The sequence below is a fragment of the Chaetodon trifascialis genome, chromosome 2, assembly GCF_039877785.1.
Source record: "Chaetodon trifascialis isolate fChaTrf1 chromosome 2, fChaTrf1.hap1, whole genome shotgun sequence".
Taxonomy (NCBI): domain Eukaryota; kingdom Metazoa; phylum Chordata; class Actinopteri; order Chaetodontiformes; family Chaetodontidae; genus Chaetodon; species Chaetodon trifascialis.
The window spans coordinates 21,497,495-21,523,634 of NC_092057.1; the positions used below are offsets into that span (position 1 = coordinate 21,497,495).

General features: G+C 42.3%; 1 protein-coding gene across 1 annotated transcript; it reads left to right on the forward strand.

The window, feature by feature from the left end:
* Positions 1-2,972: 2,972 nt before the first annotated feature.
* Positions 2,973-25,484, forward strand: armh3 (armadillo like helical domain containing 3). Its single transcript, XM_070986249.1, has 26 exons — positions 2,973-3,075; positions 4,392-4,501; positions 4,599-4,655; positions 5,076-5,222; positions 5,414-5,521; positions 5,595-5,687; positions 5,993-6,067; positions 6,173-6,259; positions 6,925-6,981; positions 7,097-7,140; positions 7,707-7,767; positions 7,927-7,973; positions 8,515-8,590; positions 9,761-9,851; positions 11,297-11,398; positions 11,669-11,727; positions 11,831-11,896; positions 13,342-13,411; positions 13,875-13,935; positions 14,031-14,119; positions 15,741-15,823; positions 16,205-16,331; positions 16,463-16,538; positions 19,737-19,815; positions 23,994-24,110; positions 24,503-25,484. The coding sequence occupies exons 2-26, from the start codon at positions 4,400-4,402 to the stop codon at positions 24,593-24,595; spliced, it is 2,067 nt and encodes a 688-aa protein (XP_070842350.1). The 5' UTR covers positions 2,973-3,075; positions 4,392-4,399; the 3' UTR covers positions 24,596-25,484.
* Positions 25,485-26,140: the final 656 nt, after the last annotated feature.

The following is a 26,140-nucleotide window of genomic DNA, read 5'->3' on the forward strand; positions in this document are numbered from 1 at the left end:
GTTAAACGCTTTCACCTATTGATCCGCTCCTTGAATAGAGAGCTTGAATGGGAAAGCCCCAAGGAGTAAGTTGCAAACCATTGCTCCAGAGCGCTGCTCGTGGAACAGATTCGCACATTAAAGCTACGTCTAAGGTAGAAGGAGCTTCTCCTGTCATAGCTGGTGCAGCTCAAGAGCGCCAACAACAATTCTGTCATTGGCCTCCAGCTGGCGGAAACTCAGACGGTCTCCTGGGCTTGAAGTGAAGCTGGAACAACCTGATGAAAACTCTCACCACCACACAGAAGCAGACTCACTCTGACTCTTATGCCATTTCAGTGATCACCTCATAGCTGACACTGCCAAGCTCTTTTTTGGGGGGGCATTCAGAAACATTTGTGAGTCCCAAAAAGATGAAGAACATGCACTTCATGATTTCATGGATCCAGCTCAAGTTGCTTTCTTTGCATTTGTAGGACTTGTTATCCTTCTGTTCTCTTTCTTTCATCAGTATCTTCTCTTCCACTCTCCTCCTACAAATCTTCAACTCCAACTGCCCAGAAGTCTTAAATATACTAATGAGAACAGATGACGTGGTTACAGTAACATCAATGCAAACCGGTTGAGTCTGTATCTCTCATCCTACTGTTATCAGCTGCTGATAAACATGCAAACTTGAGTCAACTTATAAGTGGCCTTTGACACTTTATATAAAATAACTTCATATTGTTTATATCCTGGTCAAAAAAAGAGTTAATTAATCCGTAAGCATCAATGCTGCACTATGATATGACGTTGTTGTCCTGTGGTAAACCCTGTGAATTAGTCATCTATTGACAATATGTTGAGTCACTTCAAGACACGCACCTCTCTGTTACTTTCAAGACAGTCTGTCTGCCACGTTTCTCAGATAAAACATTCACGTTTTGCATCAGCTGCAGGAAGCTTTCTCTCATAACCAGCTGACAGAACCACAAAGATGATTCACAGGCATCAAGCTACATTTTCTAAAAGATACCAATCCAGTGAAGTTAAAGAAGCAGAAAATGTCTGGGGAGTAAAGTTGTGTCGGAGAAGAGTTATGCGATGTGTTTAATCTTGATGAACTTGTATTGGCACTCCCGCTGGTCTCTGTGTCTCTGTGTTTGTGTTCTCATAACACATAAATCACAATGCGCTCCGGCATAAAGAGCTAACACTGATATCTCCACAGTGGCTCATCCTCTATCCTCCGTAAGTGTGAGCTGTTTCTTTTTCTTCACACAATAAAACATGAGCTAAGAGCTTCAGGCTGCCATTAGCTAACTTTCAAGTTAAAAAAACTAAAGTTAAAAACAACCACTTTGCCTACCTGCCCCTCTCTGTGTGTCAGTTAATGTTCTCTTTCACTCTCGGCTGCTATTCTTCTACGTCTCTCATTACAGTCTGATTTTCCTTTCACTCTCTTGCCTCATCTCCTTCTCTGTCTAATGACATGGGAAAAGCAGAGCTCGTCTCATTTATTTCAGAAATTGAGGTGCTCCATGTAGTCGTTACCAGAAATATTGCACCCTTGATGGTTAAGTTAATTTACCAAGGAACTCACGAGGTCAAAACACAGAAGCATCGGCGGATGCTTTAAACTGGAGAAAAAAAACGCTGTGCAATTCATTATCTAAGTGCATTCATTTACAAATGTTATATATGTCAGTGCGTGTCAGTCCTGACTTTAAGTTCTTGGTCTAAGAGGACTTCACAAAGCACTAAAGCTAAAACTAGCTGAGAAGTTAGAGGTAGGTCAGAGACACTACTAACAATCAGTCAGCTTCTGCAGCTTATGCACCTTGTTGTGTCAACACAAATGAGCCAAAAAATGTATCCAGTAATACAGTTTTGATATATTTTAACAGCACTGTAACATTAAAACAGCACCGAGCTGGCAGGTGATTCCTCCATCAGCCCACATTGTGTTGTTGTGCGTCTTACAGCTTGTAAATGTGGGTTGTAAAGGTTCTCGGTGCTGTATGAAGCTTGAGTGTAAACACCTGTGAAACAGGCTGATATATTATTATGCTTTCAATCATGTTTAGTTTCCAGACAGAAAAATGTAGATTTTTAATTTAAAACGCTCACTCAATATAAATATACTTGTAATTTTTATTTTGTCAAGTGTCACATAAATGCTGCACTAAAATATTCTCACTCTGTTAAAAAACAGCATAATATATGATATTCCTGTTAAAAAGGGCCTCTCGTGTGCTGGTGCGATAGTGATAGTGATGTTTACTACGGTCCTAGTTATAGATATTTAAAATTTGAAATAAGGTTTTCTGGTGTTTTAACTTTGTTCCCCTCGAGAGGTGTAAACTGCATCTTTGAACATTCAGCAGAAGACGGCCTCCCTGAAGCAATCAGGCCTGTCCACAATGATGATCCCAATCTCCAAATCTACATCTCTTCTGATAAGGAGGCACTCTCCTCTGACTGGGAGGAGGAAGATGAAGGGCGTATGAGGATGAAGACGACATTGAAGATCTGGCTTCTTTATACTGATTTTCCTTTTTAATAATAGTTCCATTCAATAGTGATGTACAGTACAGGGCACCTAATTGAATTGCATTTAGGTAGTGCTTTAAACCAAAGCATGTGCCTCTTTCACCCCTAAGCACACACACACACACACACACACACACACACACACACACACACACACACACACACACACACACACACACACACACACACAGCAGATAGCAGCAAGATGCAAGACATTGTACCACGCATGTTCTTTCCACAATCTGCTGTAGTTAAAGCTCCTGTTATGCAGTAGTTATCTAAGGAGGTGGACAGCTCAAACAGAAATGTCACTTACCTTCTACCCCTTTGTGTGTTTCAACTCAGGAACAAGTGATCATATCACAGCCCTTTGCCGACAATTTGCGATGTGTGGGGTCAACAAGTGGCATGCCAGCTGTGAGAGGAAAGGATGGATATCGGAGGGGTGCTAAGACCCTGAGGACCAGCAGGAGGCTATTGATAGCAGTATGCTAGCAGAAGCTAGTGTAGTCACAAGGATTCATGAACCACATTTAAGACATAGATTTGACTTTAATTGAGGTAAGAACAAACTACACTCATAGTTAAGCTGTACCCGCCTAAATAATGTAATACCGTAATATTATGAGTAATTGCACTCTTAAATCGCTTTCGCTAAATCGGTGTTACAATTCTTGTCTGACAGGTATTAGCTAGGTAGCGTTAGCTTTAGCGTTAAATTTTAGTAGATTTATGTTCGGTTACCTAATTGCTAATAAAGTAGCTGGTCATCGAGTGTCGACTGGACAACAATACCTGCTTGTCAACGTGACCACGTCGTTTTTAGTTGTTAATTAGTAAGTTGAAGCCAGTTAGCTAACGATGAGTCAGTTAGCTAATGGCAGCTAATTGACTAGCAGCCCATCCCAACTTACACTTAGGCTAGCTAACGTTAGCTGTTAACATCATGTGCCATCAATTTAAGCAAATGTCACCTGATTATGACTTAGCCACACTAATACTGCTTTCGTTCATGTGCTTGGACGACGCTAATTGTTCCAACATTTTGTTAACCTAAACGTTTACGTGCAAGAGTGAGCGGTGTTCAAGTTATGTCACTTTGACTGAAATCTCTCACTTGACCAGCCGATTATAAACAGTGGAAGTATGGAAGTTACTAGAATAGAATAAAACAGTAAAGAAACAGTAGTAAAACAGAGATAATTATGTCCTCTAGCAGGTGACAGTTCCTGGTGACCTGGCCAATTATGTCATGCAGTAAAGGGAGTAATGACAGGCGTGTCTGTTTGCTACGAAAGCAGTCTTAAGGTGGGACAGGTGTGGTGGCCATAAGTTATGTGTTCAGTAGTCAGTGAACGCAGCATCATTGAATTTATTCTACCAACAAGCGTCGCCTGTGTAGCCAAAGCCTCATTATTCCTCTGTGCCATAGTCCAGTATGGTTGTCCAAAAGCTATTAAAAACGCTTAATGAGCCACATTGTTGCACTGGCTGACATATTTCTCTATAATGATGAACAGGGCCACTGTAGTTTATTTTGAGTCAACTCCACATTCACGTCTTCATGCTGTGTAGAAGTCACTGCACCAAATCTATGGCTGAAAACACTCCCAGTCAAACACACTATGATGAAACTGGGCCAGAGAGCCGCAGACATGTTGGAGAAGTCAGAAAGTACTGAGGGACTCACTAACAATTATTTCTTTCATTTTTTTTTTTTTCCAGGGGATTTGTTGAGTATAACATAATGTAGAATATCGTTCACCTTATGCTTTAACGAATCCATAGAATAGAAGAAATCTTGAGGATTAACGCCTTTTTTATCTTTACATCATTTGTGTGCACCCTTACCTAAGTGACTCTGTCTCTTTCCTCAGACTTAGTCATGTCTCAGGTGGAGAAGAAGGCAGGGCTGCTGAGGAGGACGTCGTCCTCTAAGAAACCCTTGAAAGAGAAAGTGGTGCTGATGTATGATGAGATTTTTGCAGTGAGTATCACAATGGGGGCATGTCAGTGACGCAGGGTAACGAGAAATGAAACAGTGCTCTGGTGTGAATTAAGTCCCGTCTTTTTCTGTGATTTAGAAAGAGGACCCAGCCAAAAACAACCCTCGCTTCTGGGATGAGCTTTTTCTTATGAAGGTAAAGTGAAAGAGCAGAATTCTTGACCAACAGCATGTTCACTAGAGATGTGTTCTGCATATTAGAAAACACTCACTGTATTGTTTTGGTATGTAAAGCAAAGGTAGCGGGAAAGCTAATGAGACATATGGACAGTATCAGGCCTGAATATTGAATTAGTGAAGAAAATGTCCACAGTTTGCAGTACATCGGAGAAATAAGACATTTTCATATGTATGTAGAGTTTCCAGAAATCCTTATTAGGTGGGTCCTGCCTAGAAAAACACCTGTTGAACCTCACTTACAGGAAGTAGTGACAGCCATAAATCAGATACAGTCCAAACAAATGCTGCACAGATTAGCTCACAGTATAGGACTGTGAAAGTTGTCCCGCGTAGATGGTGCAGTTTTGACAACCTCTGTCCTTCCACCATGTTTTAGGTGAACCTAGAGTACCTGGAGTCCAAGTTGGAGAGTGTCGATGGGGAGGAGGTTCAGCGTATCCAGGACAACATCAACTCTTTATTCCACCATTGCGTTCAGGCTCTGGGAGAGGAGCACCAGATCAAAGTGGTCAATGCCCTTCAGGTAATTAAAGCTCAGGAAGATCACCTAGATTTTCATAGATGAGTTGTAGCGCGTCAGCGAGTCACGGGCTCGGTTTTGTGTCCCTGCTATAGCTCCAAGAACTGGAATGTACTTCTGTGTTTATGTGGAACATTTCACAGGATTCACTCTTTAAGCAATGCCTGTGCTCTTCTCATGCCTCTGTCCCCCAGACTCTCTGTGCACTTTTCCGGGGGGTTCACCAGAAGAACAAGTCTGCGTCTGGCTTTGACATCATCAACATGCTCATGGGGTTTGACAAGGCCGAGCAAAGGATGAAGGTGTGCGGAGAATACTTTGAGAGGGGATGAGAGGGGTGAAATTCATGTTCATTCATGTCTGTGTCTCCTGCAGGACCTGATGGAGAGACTGGACACCCTTCTTTGTGGAGATGGCTCAGAGAGTCTGAAGAGTCTTTGCCTCAAACTGCTGCTGTGTTTAGTGACGGTGAGACAGATCGTTTCAGCAGTAGACTTTGAGAGATGCTTGTTAGAAACATCACACAAACAAACACTGTGTTTATTATCCATATCTGACTCATGTGCAATTCAATATGGCAATAGTATTCTCATAATCTTGTATATCATGCGCATATATATAGTTGATTTTTATTCTGTATCTTTTTTTATTGTTATTATTGTCTCTCATTTATTCCTTGCTGTCTGTGACAATGCAGTTTCCCCTGTGTAGGATTAATTAAGTTTCATTTTATCTTATATTATCACAAACCTGTGGAAATAATGTGTTTACAGGTGACAGACAATATCAGTCAGAACACCATCCTGGAATATGTGATGATCAACAGCATCTTTGAAGCCATTCTACAGGTAAGTGATTAGTTGAAGGCTATGTCTGCTCTAGTTCTGGGATTTTCATGTTATTTTATTTCTTTCCACTTCATCATCTCTGTTCTCCCTCTCTCCCCTCCTCAGATTCTGTCAGATGTGTCCAGTAGAGGGCAGCATGGTTATGATGCAGTGGTCCTCCTGGCCCTGCTGGTCAACTACAGGAAATACGAGGTGTGTACATATACTCACATGGGCCTGTACTTGTTTTGTCGATAGAAAAGCCTTTTGAGCAGCAGGGGGGCACAGAAACTGTGGAGTAAATCCTTTCCCACAGTGTGTGAGCCAGATATTTATGCTGCTGAAAGCTAAACACAACATTTCTATTTTGCGCCAGATGTACAAAAAAACATTAGATACCTACATCAAGTATCAAAGAGACCCTCCTACATTTTGATGACAGAGAAGCAAATGAAATGACTTCCAATTCACTTCCCTGTCCAGTTACTTCCTGCAGTGGCAGTAAGAGAGGGGATGAAAGGATGGGGGGGGTGAGGTTTTGGATGTACTCTCATACCCAAACAAAGTGTGCATTGACACCAGGAGCTGTGTTTGCATGTACTCTGGTAAAATGTGTATTCCAAAATTTCAAAAAGACATTTTTTATTTTAAGTGTGGCTGCAGCATGAAAAATACTGCTTAAAATCCAGCTAATAGAGATGGACTGGTCTCACATCACATAGAGTATGTGTGATCAGACTCTGATCTGTACTCTGTTGGGAGTGTGTGTATTGTAGGCAAAAATCAGAGGAGACGTCCCGTCAGGATCAATTAAGTACTGATATATATTTGTGTCAAATATTAAACCGTTCTGATTGCACTGGTTTTCTGTTTATTAGTCTGTGAATCCATACATTGTGAAGCTCTCCATTGTGGATGATGAACCAACACTAGATGTAAGTATGTTGTCACGAGCTGTCTGTGTACCTTCTTCACTGCAGAGTAATAAATATAAATGGCCCTCACATCAGGCAGAATATCAAAGGTTTCATTGGATGTTTTCTTTCCCAGGGAATGGGTGTGGTTGTCCACCAAGCTCTGACAGAATATAACAGGTGAGATCCAAAAATGTCCAAGTGTCAAAAACATGCTTTTCATGATGCGCTGCGTGGTGCGCTGAGGCCACTGGCGTCATCAGTTTACTTTGATGTCTGCCTTAGATATTCTATTTCTATTCTCCTGAAAAGCAGGGCCTTTATACAGTAGTTGTAGTTATTTATATCTGACAGTTTTCCTTGGCAGTCGGTAATAGCTTTTTCTTTTTTTCTGCTGGATGAGGCAAGGTTTGGAAATTAAAATGGTGTTTGTGCAGGAGATCTCGTCTGTCTGCGTGCATAGACAGACACATCAAAGTGATGGATGGAGGCTCCATACAGTTCATTGTTTTTGTGTATAAACTGAATGGCCCTTAGATAATAAATTGACGGGAGTAGAATGAGATGTTAGATAAATGTGTGTTAGGTTACAAGTGCTGTGCTGGAGTGAAAACATACACTCTATCTCTGCCTCCGTCTTTGTGTGGCCCTTCATGGAACCAATTCATTTGTCATTTGCTCCACTTTTTTCCCTCACATCCCACTTCCTGTCCATCTTTTCTTTTCTCTTGTCTTTTTCCTTTCAGGCAGTACAAAGACAAAGAGGAGGAGAACCAGGGTGGGTTCTTCTCCACCTTCACTAGTATGGTACGATCTTATTCTCACTTCATATTTTTGCAGTAGTTATATTTTAAATTGATTGCTGGTTCTTCCATGAGGATACATTTGCTTTTCAAAAGAGTTTCAGCTGCAGCTCTATGACTGCTTTTGTCAACACTGATAGCTTGATCCTTCTCCTGTGCACAGGTGGGCAGCATGTTTATCGCAGATGCTGATGAGAAACTCTCTGTACAGTAAGCGCAAAGTGATTTAAGTTCTTACCCATCAGTCAGTTTTAATTGCATTGCTCTCCACTTCATTACCACTGCCGTGTTTTTGCTTGTGCTCTGTTCTGTCAATGTGTGAAAAGTCCCAATGAACATGTTTGCTGTCATCGTATTGTAGAGTAAACTGAAAAAAAACGAAAGCACTGGGGATGATGATTATAACAATGCAGCCAGTTATTTGTATTTGTGAACAGTGTTTACTGTTGTTTGACATCTTTTAATGCCAGCTTGTTTATCAATGTTAAAATTGAGTGTGAAGATATTTGGAAAATGATGTATTAGTAGTGCCACACATTGTCCAGTGGTTAATGATAGAGAAAATGAAAAAAAAGCCACGTGCTGATGCCTGAAGCCGTTGCTAATAAACCTTAAACACCGCGCTGCCCCTCCACTTGTTTCTTGTGCTTGACTGGAGCAAAGTCGAAAGCTTTTTGCGTCTAATGTTATGTGAAGATTTGCTTGATGAATGAATGAGCTGACTCTGACTACTAATTTCTTTCCTCTCAAGGACAAATGAGGCCATTCTGCTGGCGCTCTATGAGGCTGTGCACCTTAACCGCAACTTCATCACTGTATTAGCACAGGTAAGAAACGGGACTTTGGTTCTTGGTTTTTGGATGTTAAGCGTCCAATTGGAGCTAATTTTCCTCTTACACATATTGATTGTGCAAAAGCCCCTAAAGGTGCATGTTCACCCAAAAGAAGGTTTATCGAGTGGAAAGAGTATTTTTTGCTCAGAGGAGATTTGTGGGTGTTCCAAAATAAGAGCTCTGGCAGATTAGTTCATAGTTTGAACTTCACATTCATCAGTTACAATACACTGTGAACAATTACATTTTTATGGCAAGTCAGGGATAACCAAATATTTGTTGAAGTTTTTTTTTTTGTTCTTAAAATCCTCAGTCTTTGTTTCTTCTTCCTCGCTTGCCATGTTGCTGTGAAACACTGATAAAAGATTTTTTGTTCTTTTGCTCTCTAGTAGTCTGTCAGTTATGGCATCTGTGATGTGATCTGACATCTAATAATGACGAGCAAAACTACAAGACGGTGGTTAAAGTCGATTAGAGCTACAACTAACGAGTATTTTCACTAGCCGTTAATCTGCAGTTTATTTTCTCAATTGATCGTTTAGTCTTCAAAAGGTCAAAAATATATTTTTTTTATATCTAATCAATTAATAATTGATTAATCAGCCTATCGGTGCAGTTGTAGAATAGAGGAGGAGATGGACATTGTGTCTCTTCTGAGTGTTTGATGCCTTGTTTGATCTGTTGACATATAGTGATGTTGTGCTGCTGTAGTACATATTTCTTTAAAGGTGCACTCAATGTGAGAACCACCAATATTCAGCTTTTTCTGCTTTACGAGTCTCTGTGGGGACATTCAGATTCAGGGTTTGAGCCATTCGGCCTCACTAACTGCAGAGTGAAGATGGGGTCAAATGCGATTAGGATGGCAGCCGCTGAACAGTGCCTCCGGACCAGCTTCTGCTCTGAGGCCATTGAGCCACTCTGCTGCTTTTTGCAATGCTGTGATTAGTTAGAAATCTCAAGATAAATTAGCAGCATTGATTAATGTACCATTTTGTGGAAATGTTTTGCTCCACCAGAGGTAAACACTCCCCCAGTCTCTAATCAAAGGCAGCCTGTCCTCCTCTCTCAGTCCTCATGTAAACCTCCTGCCCTCTCTGTGCTGTGGCGGCACATCACTTCTCTGTTAATGACAGTTCACACACGTCTTCTGTCTGTCAATAGAGCCACCCTGAGATTGACATCGCAACCACACCTACCACCCCTACTCCAACTACACCGACACCACTTGGCACAACACCACCCTCCCTAGACAGTAAGTCAACCTTTTCATTTCTTTGTTGAGGGAGACATTGACAGATGTCTGTGACGTCACCCACTGGTTTCTGAAGGGAAGTGTTCAAGACTGTGTCAGGGTTTTCTTCTCACCGCGGAGAGCAAGTTTTTTAGAAAGAAACAAGGATTTCCCAGTTCATTAAATAGTCTTTTTATTTGATTTGTATTTTATTTTTGGAGGCATCATCTGGTAGTTGTCATAGAAACTACATCTTCTAACTTCAAATACTGCCTTCAGTTTTCAGTCATAGTATTTTTCACCTCAAAGGACAGCAGAGCTTACCGGAGAGGACAGCTTTAACCTTGTCTTGTCAGCTCTGTGTGTTTACATATGCTTTATACCACAGCCTTACCTTTGAAACTGCACTGAACTGAGCTGGAAATACTGATCCTGTCAAAACACCTGAAGGTCAGAAATTGGAATAGAAGGATTTGTGGCATCAAGGATCGCTGCTTCTGTGCCTCACTTTAATCCTAACAGTGTTTTTGCTTATGTGAGTACAGAGCCTTTCCAAATATTCAATAGATTTTAAAGGTTGTCTGATGGAAGAGCAATGCTTGGATGTAATAAATAGCATTTCTAATTTAATAAGCAGATTATTGTACCATCCCAGGTACTTATTATCTCTTTCAACTGGCTGCCACTAGAGGTTTCATGGAAGGTAAATGTTGCAGCTAGCATCAAATCAGGTCATTTGGCGTGCACACACACTGTAACTGTTAAAAGGTGCATCGTTTTCTCTCAGTCCAGATCTTTCCCTGCTGCTTCAAACCGAAGAGTCATTGTCTGTATAAAATATTAACCTCCGGCTTCAAATACAGATGAAAGTTTCATATGCAACGTGCATTATGCCATGTCATGGGAGCTTCAGCACTTAGAGGACTGTCCACTCAAATCAGAAATGATTGCACACACATGCTTGCAGTCACATGCCAGAAATGAGCTCTTTCCTTCCACAGTAAAGCCACCTGTGACGTTATGTTTTTTGACAGTGTAAAATCTTTCTTTGAACCTGCCGTGATCTGAGGAAGAAGGAAACAAATGGTCGGGGGGAGAGAGGGAGGGATAGAAATGACCAGCTCATCATTTATCCATGAAACAAGCTGTATGTTTCAGCAAGCAGAGATTTTTAAAGGGATGAAGATGCGTGTCTAGAGAACACAGCAAGCTGCAGTAGCTACGATAATGGGACATTACTTTCTGTAATAGGGTTAGGGTTTGGGCTTAGGCTGGAATAGCTGATTGGCAACAGACTGCACAGTTCTATGAGTTTGACTGAACACAATTATAATCCGTCTTTCTGTTTACTTCACGTATGTCCTCCTTCTCCATAATAATTAGAAAAATTGATTCGATTGTAACTGCAGTTATGATGATGATGATTATGTGTGATTGATGTTTTATTTGTTTTATCTGCTGTGTAGTGATGAACAACCCAGAGCTGCCTCTGGATCCCAACCTGCAGACCAGCAACCTTCTCATCACCTTCCTCAAGTATGCCTCCATTGTAATGCAGGATACGAAAGGTAAAGAGAAACCTTCATGCCCTCTTCCTCTTAGTCTCTGTCACACTACCTTCCTGTAATTCTTCATTCTGTCACTTTTTCTTGTCCTTAAGTGTCCTCACGTAGTTGTCTTAGACAGTGGTGGCAAATAAAAGCTGTTCTCTTCAATCCCACAGTTGTTATCGCACTTTATAACAGTCTTTTGTTTTAGGCTTTATTCTCCTAAAAAACAGAGAAAAGCTCTCAGATTTCTTTCTACTTGCTAAGAGTCTCATATTTGTGTGTTTCCAGACGAGCATCGCCTCAACAGTGCCAGACTGTGCCTAATCATCCTCACATGCATTGCTGAGGTAGGAAGCAGCCACACTGCTGCAGCGTTTCTCCACAGATCGTCTTTATTCTGACTTCACCAGCGTGTGTGTGTGTGTGTGTGTGCATGTGTGTGTGTGATAGGACCAGTACGCTGATGCCTTTCTTCACGATGACAACATGAACTTCAGAGTCAACCTCCACAGAATGGTGAGTTCCTGGTTGATGAGTGAAAGTGAGCAGAAACAAGATAAAAATGTCAACATGGAGAGAAATCAACAGTTTCCAGGAGAAAAGCAGGTGCAGGTCTGGAGGAGACGGACTGTAACATGGCTACTTAAGTGCATGTAAACACGTTCCATGGTGAAGACCGTGGTGCTTTATCATGTTTGCTCAATTTGACATTTGAAATATTGTATTCTACAATATTGCTTATCAAAACTGATATCAGCCAATACAGGTTATATGCTGATACACTTGGCCTTTTTCATCACGTGCAGTACAAAGTATTTATAGTAGTGCTGTCAAAAATATCGCGTTATTAACGCGTTAACGCAAATCAATTTTAACAGCGTCATTTTTTTTAGCGCGCGATTAACGCTCTTTGTGACCTAGTGAACTTGTAGTTTTTTATAAGCTGTGGCCACTGCTAGGAACGTTACAAAAACTACAGGATCTGATTGTAAACCGGAAACAAAATAATAGGCTCGCTAGCTGTAAAAAAAAAAAAGTAGGCTACCGGTTTGTGTGGATGTCAAGCGCGAAACGCCGAAATGGATGTGAACAAGATTCTGAAAGCTTAGTTTCAAAAAGTTGCCAGATGGGTCGACTGACAAGACCAAAGTTATCTGTGTGTATTGTTGGTGTGAACTGAATTATCACCGTAGCACATCCAGTCTGAAATACCACCTGATGGCCAAACACACGCCGAATGCAATTTCTCCACCGCCTCCGTGTCAAAACCAGGCGACAATGGATGGCTTTGGACAGAGGCATATGGATACCGTAACTAAGAACAAGCTTACTGCAGCCATAGCCAAGTAATGTTCATTCTTTCTGGAGAGAAATAAGAGGCGGCGTTGATAAGCCTCTGGTGAATAAACAGAAGAGCTTCACAGTCTGACTGCTTGTATGTTCAGAGGAAACTTCAGAAAGGAAAGTTTAAGCCATGGTTTAACTGCACTATAGGCTGAGTCCTAGTTTACAATGTTGTGACCTTTGTAACTTTATCTTGTATCACCCTGTTTTGATCCCTTAGAAAGGGTTGTTGAAGGGGCTTTTTTGTAACCAAGCATTTATTTTTTTCTGTTTTATCTGTTTATTGACAGTGTTGTGTGAGCTTGATTGATTCAAATGTGAATGACTGCTCAAAGTGAGAATGTTAGTGTGAAATATAACACTACACATTGTTTTCAATAAAAAAAACATTTGCACAAAGCAAGCCTATCCACTTTTCCATGTTGATAACAGTATTAAAATGATAATTAATGGGACATTTAGAATAGATAAAACTGTGCGATTAATTTGCGATTAATCGTGAGTTAACTATGACTTTCATGAGACTAATCATGATTAAATATTTTAATCGATTGACAGCACTAATTTCTATATATATTTACATACTGACTTGTTTCCATTTTTCATGTATTTTTCAGCCCATGAGGCACAGAAAAAAAGCCGTGGACAAGAACATCCCTTCACGGCCGCTGGTGTGTGCTGTTCTAGGTATGAGGAACATTTAGAACTGTAAACTGTGGACTCAAAGGAGCAGAGACTCTGACGTTTGATATTTTTGAAGGCCGGTTAGTTAGCTGTAACCTCTGATCTATAATTTCTCATGGCAATGCTTATCTCGCTGTACTGCCTTGTATGAATTCGTGGCGTCCTGTAGGCCCCATGCATCCTCAAGTTAAAAGCATGACACAGTAAAGAGAAGTTAATTGATTCATTCTTAACAAACTCTAGAAATATTTTAGGAATTGTTTGTGCAGATGTCATTGATTTATATTTTAGATCATATTTATTGACATTTCCCAGCACATTTACTGGCACGTTTAATTTCCTGGGTAGCTTTGTTTGTTTTTGCTTGTTACATTTTTGTTCCCTTCATGTTGCGTCGTTGCGTCCAGTGATATTTGAGGTTTAACCGTTATTTTTTCTCTCTCTTTGTCTGAATCCCTTTGTCTAGATCTGATGGTGGAGTTTATTGTTACTCATATGATGAAGGATTTCCCCATGGATTTATACTTGTGAGAACACGTGCACACCACACATGCACATTCCTCTGGTCTCATCTACCAACCAGCTCCGTCACCACAGTGTTATGTGTTCATTTGCTGTGCAGGCGCTGTGTGCAGATCATCCACAAACTCCTGTGTTACCAGAAGAAGTGCAGAATCAGGTTACACTACACATGGAGAGAGCTGTGGTCAGGTAAAGATACCAACCCTTCTCTTTGTTTCATTTCTATCAGAATGATGAGATTAGCAGGAACTTAGCCCAGGGAACCAAGAACCTTTTGAGGAACTCAAAAGCTGAACCTGTAGGAACCACAGACTTCCTGTGTGATAGTTGCAGTACTTTCCAAAGGTGCAGGATTGGGCAAACGGAGACACTGCGGAAGCTACAACTTGTGTATCGCTTCATTCAAAGAACAAGAAAGTATCAGAGAGAGAGAGACTGAGAAACAAGGAGCAGCAGTGGTGGAGTGAGCTAGAGAGTCATTGAGAGAGAGAGAGGAAGCGGTCATGAGAGAGCAAAGAAAGTGAAGGAGCAAAATATAACATTATTTACTGATAGTCACACAAGTTTTCGTTATTTCAACTTGTCTTTCTGAGAAATCTCGTTGGGAACGGCAGACAACTCTAAACACTACAATGCCTGTGATCCTCGGCTGCCGTTGGTGTGGAGAAGGAGCCAATCATGAATCAGAGCGCCATCAAAATCAAAACACTTAGTCGTTGAATATGTGAACAAAAGATGGCTCCATCGTTGGTGAATCCATCCACAGGTGGCCCAAAATGTAAATGTTTTTATGTCGGCAGGCTTGTGGCTTTGACTTTCTATCAAATAACCAAATATTTTCTAAAGTGTGAGTTACACAACACTGCCTGAGAACAAAGAATGGGACATTTACTTCGGGAACGCCTGAAATAGCTCCTCACACTTCACAACTCTTTTTAATTCAAAGCACAGCTCACACACCTTACTTCAGGACATACTCTGTATGGAAGTTGCTGCTCTACCTTTTACACCAAACAAGAAAATTAAAGTTAGGGATAATGTTGCCTTTTTTACAGTGTCTACTGATTTATGTGGTCCTTACAAACTTGTTAAACTGTTCTGGAAGTTTGATGTGTCTGAGGACGTGTTTCTACTTATTTTTCAAATACGCATAATTTTAACTCAGGTTTTGTTTTTGCTGGCATTTACTTCTAAGAGTGGAGTAAATGGGTACCGCTTCTCGAAAACAAAGCTAATTTCCCTCTAAAGTCACTGGGCCTGTTGTTTTGGAAATGTATTGCATCATTGAGATTGGATAATGAGTCTCTAAAGAAAGCACAATGCATCCTGGTGGCCTTGTTTTCAGCCTGGTCAACACACAATAGGATCGCATTTCAGCTTGTAATGGCCCCATCGCGCTGTGTGTCATTAGAATACAAATTCCTCTAATCAGACCGATAACCAGCTTAATTCCCTGAATGACACCGACCCTGTCCTCCTGGTGGTGATGGTAGCATACCATGAAATAAGACTGGAGAGAAAAAAATGAGCCAAATTAAAGCAATGGATGTGTTAAAAACTTTTTTTTTTTTGTGTGTGTGGGGGGGTTCTTGTGTGGGGGGGTTACACTTGGTTTTGTTTTTCTCCATAACAGCTTGTGACAGGAGTTGATTTGGTGTTGAAAGCCGCCCCCCCCTCCTGTGTTTCCATTATCTACTTTAATAAAGATGCACAGTGAGCAGAGCAGAGTGCTGCCACATGCCTCCGCTGGTAGACGACCATCAGCACTCCAGATTATTTCATTAATGTGTGCATGTCTCCCTCTGCACAGCTCTCATCAACCTGCTGAAGTTCCTGCTGTCAAATGAGACCACACTGCTGGCCAAGCACAACATCTTTCATTTGGCCTTACTGGTGAGAAACACACACACACACACACACACACACACACACTCACAAAACATGCACACAGGACCTTGATGGAGCACAACCCACAATGGAAATTAGTTTCGCAGGGATGTGTCTGCTGCCAGATGCTGTATCAGTGGTGCTGCTTGTAGGCCAGCTGTGTGTGTGACTCCGATAACTCCCGAGTCTAAACTCTCTTTATTAGTTTGCCAGAGGAGACAGAAGAGGCCAAAGAGGCTGCGTATGCAGAATCTGATGCAGTTTAAATTTGATTTCCCTTTAGAAAACCTATTTTTGGTTTGTTTTTCTTCTCTTGTTTGTCCTGTGATGTTCCTTTTTGTTTCAGAGTGAAGGCATTTATCATCTAATGTGCATCTTCTTATCCAGGTAGTGAACCTGTTCAACATGTTCATAACATACGGCGACACATTCCTGCCCACCTCCAACAGCTACGATGAGCTCTACTATGAAATCGTACGAATGCACCAGGTCTTCGACAACCTCTACTGTATGGGTACGTTAGTAGAAACTCCATAAGCACCAAAAATCATCACATTAATTGACACCTAAAATTGTTAATTAGAGCCCCAAAACTTGGTTGAAAACACATTAAACTGTTTTTGTTTGTCATTCTCTGTCTTGCAGTTCTGCGAGTATCAACCAACACGGGCCAGTGGAAGGAGGCAGCCAGCAAGGTTACACACGCCCTCGTCAATGTTCGGTAAAAACACACACACACACACACACACACACACACACACACACACACACACACACACACACACATATATGTACTGTACCCTAAGAAGGAGAAAGGAGTCATTGGAGTGAAGGGAACTGTAAGTAAGAACGTGATGTGATGGAGAAAGGTCAGAATGAAGTGAATGAAGTTAAGTCTTTGGAAGTGTAGTTTAAGGTCTCCCTCCCCAGCCTGTTCCTTTTGTTCTCCTTCCTCCAATTCCTCCCTGAGGCCCCTCGATTGGATAATTTTTAAGACTTAATCTCCTTCACCCAACCCCGCTCCAGTCCACACACATGCTGTACCCGGCCTCTCTTCCTCCATTTCCCCCCGTAATCTGTCTTTCCTTCTCCATCTTCTCTGAGAAGATGATCCTCTGAGGTCACCCTGGCTTGGAGGCCCCCGAGGGCGCCTGTACGAGCAGGGTACTCTCCGAGGATTTGCCCACTCAGCTGGGCTCCTGATGGGGCAGACTCCACTGCTTTAATGGGCAATCACAAGGGTTGAAGGGAAGGTGGGAAGCAGGAAGATTGAAAGAATAATATTTGAAAGAACAGATGAATAAATGAACGAAGACAGCGAGATATAAAGAACCTACAAACTCAGATGAAGGCACCCATTGGTTTTTTCTCCCATCTGTTCATTCCTCCATGTGCTGGCTTGCCTCATGGAAATGACAGCAGAATTATCAGTATGGAAAACTCTGCATTTCTTTCACTATAATTTATTTGATATAAGACCTAAGACTCTAAGACCGTACAAAATAAGCCATTTCATTTCACAGCTGTGCTTATTGCATCCTCCTGCATTGGAGAGATAAAGCAGTTTATTTCATCTAAATCTATACTAATGCTGGAAAAGATTGCCTCTGAATGTTCATGTGAAACTCCCTGGTGTGCTCAGGCATCGAGGAAGAATTGAACAGAAATGTGTTTTGGTGCTGAACAGCCTGTCTGTAATTGCCGTCCCTTAGAAGTTTGCTTGTCAAATATTTTCACAATAATAACCGTAAACCTTTGCACCTTCTATATTGTCATATTATTAGTTTGCTCCTAAACAAGATGTAACCACTCAAATGTCTTTTCCAGACTGCCACACACACACATCAACAATAGTCCATGCTGGCTGCAATTTTAGACATAACCAAAAGTAAATGGAGAGCTCTGTCTCTGTCTCTTGTGTGTTTTTGGTTTGAGGCTGTTTTTTGTGGTTTGGGCTTGGACCCTCAGTTCCAGTTCAGGGAAATCTTCATGGTACACCACCGAGTAATTATTTCCACACTAAGCCATCTAACTGTCATTGACGGACTGTTTCTGGTGTTAGACAGTGACAGAGTATGAAATAAGGATGTGACTGCGGCTCATAAATTGTGCCATTCCTGGGCTGCTTGGCTGCACTGCTGATCATTATTTCCTGACCGTGACATTGTCTGACAAATAAAGGCAGTATAATAGCAGCAGTTGTGCTGTAAAAGTTAGAGGCCACAAAAGATTGTCTGTTTACTGCATCACACCCTGTGGCCGTGGCCGTGACCGGGCAGGCTAACATCATTGCTTTGCTGAAGCTCCGCTCTCCCCTGGACTCATTAAACCACCAAGCTGGCATTTCACTTTTTGTCCACTTCATCCACAGTTTTGGAAAAGCTCAGTTTTCATTGTACATCTTCTTTGTATGTACAACTTGTTGATGTGAATGTACTATGTCATGGATCTGCAGCGCCAGCACGCCTGTAATACTTTGCTAAAACACATCTGGGGTCTAGAAGTGGAACAAACACTTCACTAATGGTTAAAAATACTGTAGATAAAACTCCCAACATACTACCACGAGGTGGTAATTCTACTTCCTCCTCTGTTTTGCGCCTGCCTCCCTTCACAGGCCGAATCAACCCATCAGCTTGTTTGGATGCTCAGGTTGATATTTGGTGTGTGTGTTGGCTCCTTTGTGAGCCCGCAGTTACCAAAGGCTCCTGCATGCTTCATGTGGCGACCGGGCACAATCTGCTGTGTGCGTTTGTGCGTTTTGGAGGAAGGAAATGAGTGGGTCAGGAGTCCCACAGACCAACTAACCAGTCATCACGCGTCTCAGTCAACTGCTGTTGTGCAGATATGTGGAGTTTTGTCATTGTGATAAACTGATTCTCTGGTCGGGTGCCATTAAACGACTGTGAAGAAGCTCAAACAAGTAGAACTAGAACTAGAAATATAGCAGAAATACTTCTGTTGTTTGTTTCATGTGTTCATTGTGGGTCCAACACATCTGGGATCTCATTTATTCATAATAAAAGTGCATCAGCGCACAAAACTCAAAAATGACATGTGCCAAAAATGAAGTCAGACTAAAACTGTGCATATGCACACCTGAAGGCAACGTTCTCTTCTAGTCAACCTGAAAACGTGTGCCTCAGCCTCAGCCTGCTCTCTGCACACGCACATTTCCACAACCAATGATGATTATTTCATCAGTTAGCCACTGTGCAGTCCGGCCCCCCGGGGCTGGAAATGAGAAGGTGAGACAGCGCTGATGAAATACTGAATGACCAGTGATTTAAGATTTGAGTTGACCCGTATGTTTTGAAACTGAAAGGATTATGGAGTAGTTATGGCTCACGACAAGTGCAATCTGCAGTGCCAGTGTTCATACACACGGGTCAAAGTTTTCCTGCTCTGTCTGCTTTAATAGATCACAACTTTAGTGTGAGAAGTGGCTGATGGCTCGTTCGTGTACTGTTTTGTGCTTACTCAGCGGTAATAAATGAGACCTCAGATCCTTTCCTCTAATGCAACGTTTGTCTTGAAGCCTAAAAAAGTTAGCAAATTGAAAACGCACCTAAAGCACCGTGTATGAAAAAGACACTTTGTGATCTCAAAGCCATCCTACTCATGGGTGATGCGTCCAGGCAGAGTATTGACAGAGCATTAGGGAGGACATGGCTGTCCTCCCTAATGCTCTTGAGGGAGAAAATCCCTGCAGGCAGGTTCCAAAATCTGGTGGATTCCTCCCAAAAGAAGACTGATAGAACAGCAGATTAATGCTCATGGTTTTGGAATGAGATGCGTAACAGTCACATATGCCTGTAATGTTCGGGTCTGCATCTAGATTGAGAGATACAGTGTGGGTCCTTTGATGAAAATGTCCATTCTGCTTCATTTCAGAGGTGTTTGTGTGTTTGTGTTTAAGGGCCATCATCAACCATTTTAACCCCAAGATTGAGTCGTATGCTGCAGTGAACCACATCTCCCAACTGTCAGAAGAACAGGTAAACACACTTTTCCTCCTTTTCCGCTCTCATTCAGTACTTTAAAGTGTGGGGAGGGGATTCGCTGCATTTTATTTTGAAAGAACGTCCATTCATCAAGAAGTAGTTCCCGCTGTGGGATGAGTCAGACATTGCTCTTTGTGATGAGACACCTGGAAGAGCAGTCGTTATCACACGTGACCGAGCTTCACACTCGTCATGGCTGATCAGCTACACACAGGTCAGGCAGGTGGGAGGACGCTGTTCACAGCAAATATGAAGCTTTTTACACTGTACGGGGCAGATGGTGACACACATGTTCACTTCTGGACACACTGAGACATACGCAGTATTCACCTCTCACAGTACTTTTAAAGGAAGCATCACCCAAAAAAGAAAACTTCAATTATTTCGATTTTTAAGCATATATTAAAAACACTGTAAATGTTGCCGTTTCTCTGGTGCCTGCGACCGTAGACATAATCTCAGTTTATCCACACAACAACGGTCCCACAAACACACAAAGGCAGAGGGAGAGTTGAGCCATTAAGCACCTGGACAACATCTGACACACTGAGTTCTTCCTTCATCATTAGTGGAGAAGCTTCAGTGTGGAAGGAGGCTGAACGTCACCGATACAAGCGCTGTGAGCTCCATTTAAGACTTTATTATTTATGTCGAATCAGTGAGGATAGGAAAACAGCCGGAAGAGTCCTGTTTTTTACAAGCTGATAAGCAAGTGATGGATTTGGTCATTATCCTCTCCAATTACCTCTGCTTTTATCTGCTAGATTTATTCACAACAAAGAGGGAAGGTAGAAGTTAGCTCTGGCACCCGGGAGCTGCCGGTGGTTTTATACAATATTCTGCTTGTGATATTTACATCCTTCTCATTAGATCAAGTACCTTTGTCTATTTATTATTATTATTTTGTATTTAAAATGTTGATGCTGTTCATCTTAAAGGTGTTTTCAATTTTTCTATCTCATTAGACGGCTTTTTTAAACCTTCTAGACCCCTTTTTTGGCCTCTTGGGGGCAGCAGAACAACATGTTGAGAAAGGGGGTGGGTTGCAAACTCTTACTTAATTACACATCAAGCAGATACAAAGCAACATTAATTTGGAGTCACGTTTCTGGCCAGCTGACAAATTTCCAGTATTGAAGTCAAATGTTCGCTCTCTTTTAGCTCTGTTTTTTGGTCTCCGCCAACTCTTGAGGGTAATATCTGTCTCTTTAGCTGCTAAATGCTATAATGGAGTTTTAGAGCTCATTCTTTGACTCACTTGGCTGCTGTGCCTGAAAATGACCTGATGAGAGTGCTGGGAGTGAACCAAAATAAAGCTGAGGACCTCAAATCAACGTGCTCTTAAGCCAGGCTCAGGCTACAGGAGTTGGGCTGACTGAGTCCCCACAGTTGGAGGAGATATCTGCTCGGGGAACTTGGTGGGTACCAGTGTTCGGCCCAGAATATCTGGTAATGTGAGGGGATTACAGATCCAGTCTTAAACCTCCTGAACTGCTCCGAGACTCATCGGAGCTGCCCCAGTCATTTCCAACATGTTTGAGGAGTTGAACTGTGGATGGTGACGTCAGTACAGTACAGTACAGTACAGTAGTTAATGAGAGAGATAAGTCGACCGTGGTAAACATTATAGCCCTTTAGGCTAACATTAACTAGCACGCAGCTGTTGACAGATATTAAAACTGGCAGTTAAAATAGACTGTGTTCATTCTGTGTCCCCAAATATTTTCTCATCTGTCCATCCTCACGCTCAGCGCTGGGATTGAACTGTGGAGCTGCATTTTGCAAAGACAAACAGTCGGCAGCAGGTTAAATGAAGATATCCACACTGACACAGTGCTTCAGCGAGAGGCTGTCTGCATCCTGTCCAAACCATCTGACACAACGGTTCCACACTGACACTCCTCTCTATGCAGATTTTTATTGGAGGTCATCAATGGAAAAACTGTGATGCAGATAATTTATTCAGCTGTCCAACATCCCATTATCAGTGGATTGTCATTTGTTTACTGTTGTTATAACAGGTTGGAAAATACAGATCCTGGATCAAGACAGATGGTCATTATTATATGACTCAGATGGGGGACAAAACCTTGATCTGGACATCTGTTATGTGGAGGACTTATTAAGGGCTGACACCAGTATTCTTGTTAATTTTGGTCTGCTCTCATGCCACTAATCATTTTTATGACTGAAATGATAAAATACGCGGCACGCCTTGGTGGTCCAGGGTTTAAGGCAGATCATAAACCAGCTGTCCCGCTGGGGGCCTCTTGTTTCACTTCCCTCTACCCCCCTCACCCATTCAGTGTTATCTCCCTGCTGTCGTCTGCTTCAAATGGACTTTGTTCATTTAGCAGACAATGTACTTGACTCATCTCGGAGTTCATAAAATGTAGGTTGCACTTTGAAAAAGGGCAGCAGAGAGCGGAGTGAACCACAGCGAGAGCTTTTACGTGAATAAAAGGCAACTTCTGTCTTACCTCAGGCTGAACAGGGTCATACTCACAGCAAACAGACTCAAAAGTCTTGTTTAAATTCATCCAAAAAAGCAGCCTGTGGCTCCTTGAGTCCCACTGATGAACGCTAATGTAACCAGAGGAGCTCTGCAGGGGCGGCGCTCAGCTGTAGACTCAGACCTGTGTCATGGGACAGAACGGAGGTAGAGAAGAACAGATGATGTGTTGAGCTTTGGTCCGTCATTTCTTCAGATAAGCTCTTCATGTGTGTCTCTCTCTCTTCATTTTTTTATGAATTGTGAAACCGTGCATTTCTTTCCCTCTGTCTTATGACACACATGCTCAACACACGCACACACAGTAGCCACCTGCACTCCATCCGCCTGAAGCGTCTTCATTTGCTTTAGTGACACTAGAAGATGGATGGCCTCCAGAAACACACAGCATTAAAACGAGCTGCCGTCTGTCTGTCTGTCTGTCTGTCTGTCTGTCTGTCTGTCTGTCTGTCTGTCTGTCTGTCACACACAACACTGTCTCAGAGTGAAAACACACTTCAGGACACGAGGCTGCTTTTAGATCCGCTTCTCAAACACAATGACAACTGCGTGCACACAGACATGTCTGCTCAGCGATGCAGAAAGTCACTCCGCTGAGTCGAGTGTAAGGTGGTAAAGGTTACATCTCTTCTGTCTTTTGACTGTTGAATTCCCCATTTACTTTTCCTCAATTTTTCATTTTTTCCCATCCAACCAACCAGTGTGTCATAACTCAAGCTTTCTCCCCGTCCCCCCCCCTCCTCCTTTCATCTCTTCCGTCCTCTCCGTTCGCTGCCGGTGAGGAAAAAAAAAAGCTAAACACACATTGGTTGAGGTTATCATTCAAACCTACCTTCACATTTCCACAGAGGGTGATGGAGAGCTGTGAGGGAGGAGGAGGCAGAGAGAGATGTGTGTATGAATTTTTCATCAGTGTACCATCAGAGGTTGAAATAAAAACAACAGCATTTTTTTCCCTGAGCAGAGCTGCAGATTTATTAGATGAAAATGAAAGGAAGAGGAATGCTTTCCTGCTGCTAAGCCTCTGTTAATAAATTTTAACCTGGTGATTCAGCGGTATAGTAGACGTACGGTCAGGGCTGAAGGAGGAAATGTGAGTGCATTAACTGAATAAGACCAGCTCGTGGCCGAACATCTGTATGTTTATCTGGATGAAAGCTGAACTCGTTTGAGAGGCGTGTGTGTGCTTATAGAGCTTCTCTGAGACGCGTGACAAAGTGCGGCTCGTGCGTTCATTGTGAATGTTTCATGCTGTGTGGAGTGTCGAAGGCGCATTAATAAAATAATGGAAAAGGTCTGGTTAGGGGCTATTTCACGGCTGAATGGGGGGATGGCAGGGGCGGAAGTGTGGAGAATCTCTGCATAATTAGCTCTGATTTCAGCTCACCCTCTTATCTCAGCTGAGCTTTACTTCAGGCAAGTGTGTCCTGTGCACACAGGACACACACTCACTTTACTCTGTTAGCTGGATTGTATTCACCGTCTGACCTTAAAATGAGGAGGAACCAGATGTGATGCTACCTGCCATATGATCCCTCATGAATATAAATGTAAAGTATTAAAGACGAGTTGGTCTTCACTGTGCAGTGCATTAACCGCTCGGCTTTATGCAGTCAGGGAGTTGTGTTAATGTTGCGTTCCTCGTCTCTCGCCCTGTTAGGTGTTGGAGGTCGTTCGGTCCAACTATGACACGCTGACGCTCAAACTGCAGGATGGTTTGGACCAGTTTGAGAGATACTCGGAGCAGCCCAAAGAGGCTGCCTTCTTCAAGGAGCTGGTAAGACAGATAGAGCACTGCACTGTGGGTGTTGAGGGTTTAATGTGGTCTGCTAAGACTCCCCAAATGAATCCACCCTTCCCTGCAGTGTCACTCCACATCAAGTCACCCTCACAGCTCACAGGATGCTCTGTAAATTATAAAGCTTTTTAAAAGGAGCAAACCCAGATTTTATGTCCCTGAGCACCTGACAGTGGTTATATCTGCTGCTGCAACATGACTGTGATCGCTGCTGCTGCTTACAATAAACAAGGTGTTTGTGCAGCAGTAACAGCTGAGGAAATGCTTCCTGTCATTGAGAGTGAACAGAAATTAGCTGCCTCTGAGTAAGAAACCGTTAAACTACAGCATCTGCTCTGTCTGTCTGTCTGTCTGTCTGTCTGTGCCTCCAGGTGCGCTCCATCAGTCTGAATGTGAGGAAGAATGTCTCTCTGAACACACTGAGTCAGGACGTCCTGCTCAAAGAGTTCTCCACCATCTCCTGAGATAAACACACACACACACACACACACACACACACACACACACAGCCAGCCTGCTCCTCCCTTCAGATGGACGTATACAGTACATTTTTGTGCGTGTGGACATTAACACATACTTCCACATACACTGTAAAATCCAAACACCAAACCAGTACAATCCTCCATTGTTCTCTCCGCCATTCGTCTTAATTCCTCGTCCTCTGTCCCTCCTGTGAACTGAATGACGGAAACAGACACTTTCAGGCTGGATGCACCTTAAGGAAAGACCTGAAAACTCTCCAGACTTGCTTCCTTCATGGTCGTTCGTGCGTGATAACTGACAGGAAGGGCCCGTGTTACACTGGTTCTTTGTGTGCAGTATTGGCTGGACTGTTAACTGATACGTGAAGGTTTGGTTTTCACGTAGTGTATTCAGTTGTTTTTAACCTTGTGACCCTTGAGCCTGTTTAAGTTTGAATCTTCCAGTAAGTCCTCTGTGATTAGAGCATTAAGTCTTTCTTTGCGGCTGCTTGTGTGAATGCTAACTTAATTCTCTGTGTTCAAAACGAGTATTTTCTATTTACATGCTAAGTCGTTTTTCCATTTGTTGAACAAATTCATCTGAACATGGTGAGGGAAGTGTTATATTCAGACAATGGTTAAACATCATACAGGGGATTATTGCTGGTGTTTCTCTGGCGCATGAGGTCAGTTTTGTAAAGAAAGAAAAGAATCATCTATTCAGCCTTTTGATGCATCCTGGCTCTTTCTCATTCATTATTGTTTTTAGACTGGAAGCAGAGCTGAATTATGCAATTTCTTCAAGTGTAGGGTCTTGTTTCTTTCATGGCTAACTCCTGTAGGTATATTTATGTTTTGTTTTTTAAATAAAGGTTGGTTTCCTACTACTCAACTAGTGCTTCCTCTTTTGACCATTCAGTCAAGAAACATCAATATTGTAACATCAAGGCTAACGCTCTCTTTGTACATAAGCTCTGCAACCACACACACACACACACACACACACACACACACACACACACACACACACACACACACACACACACACACACACACACACACAGAGTCCTCTGCTGACACATTGGACGTCAGTGGGAGACTTGATTTCTTACCCCCGCTTGCTGCAGAAGTGACGGATGACTTCTCATTGGATGAATTCGGTCTTTGATAACAAATGCCTTTGTCTCTGATCATTTTTTTCTTGGCCGCTGTCGAGCACATGTGACCTCTTGAGTAAAAAGTCAAGCAGATTACTTTGAGTTGATGAACTGTGTTTGGGTGTGATGACTGCACACTGAGCTGCAGTGGTCTTATTGTATCGCCGATGCTCTGACCACACTCATTTTTAAGGTAAGTTAAACTCAAGTGTCAAATGCAGCCTTATGTATACGCACACATAATCAGTGATGTCATTAAAATGTTAAAAGGTTCACCTGAGTTTCAACAACTTAACAACAAAACCAGGGAACGGTATGTCAACTTTAAAGCTGCATGAATTGATTTTCTGGCCACTTCGGGGCAGCAGAACAAGCCAGTCAACACAAACAT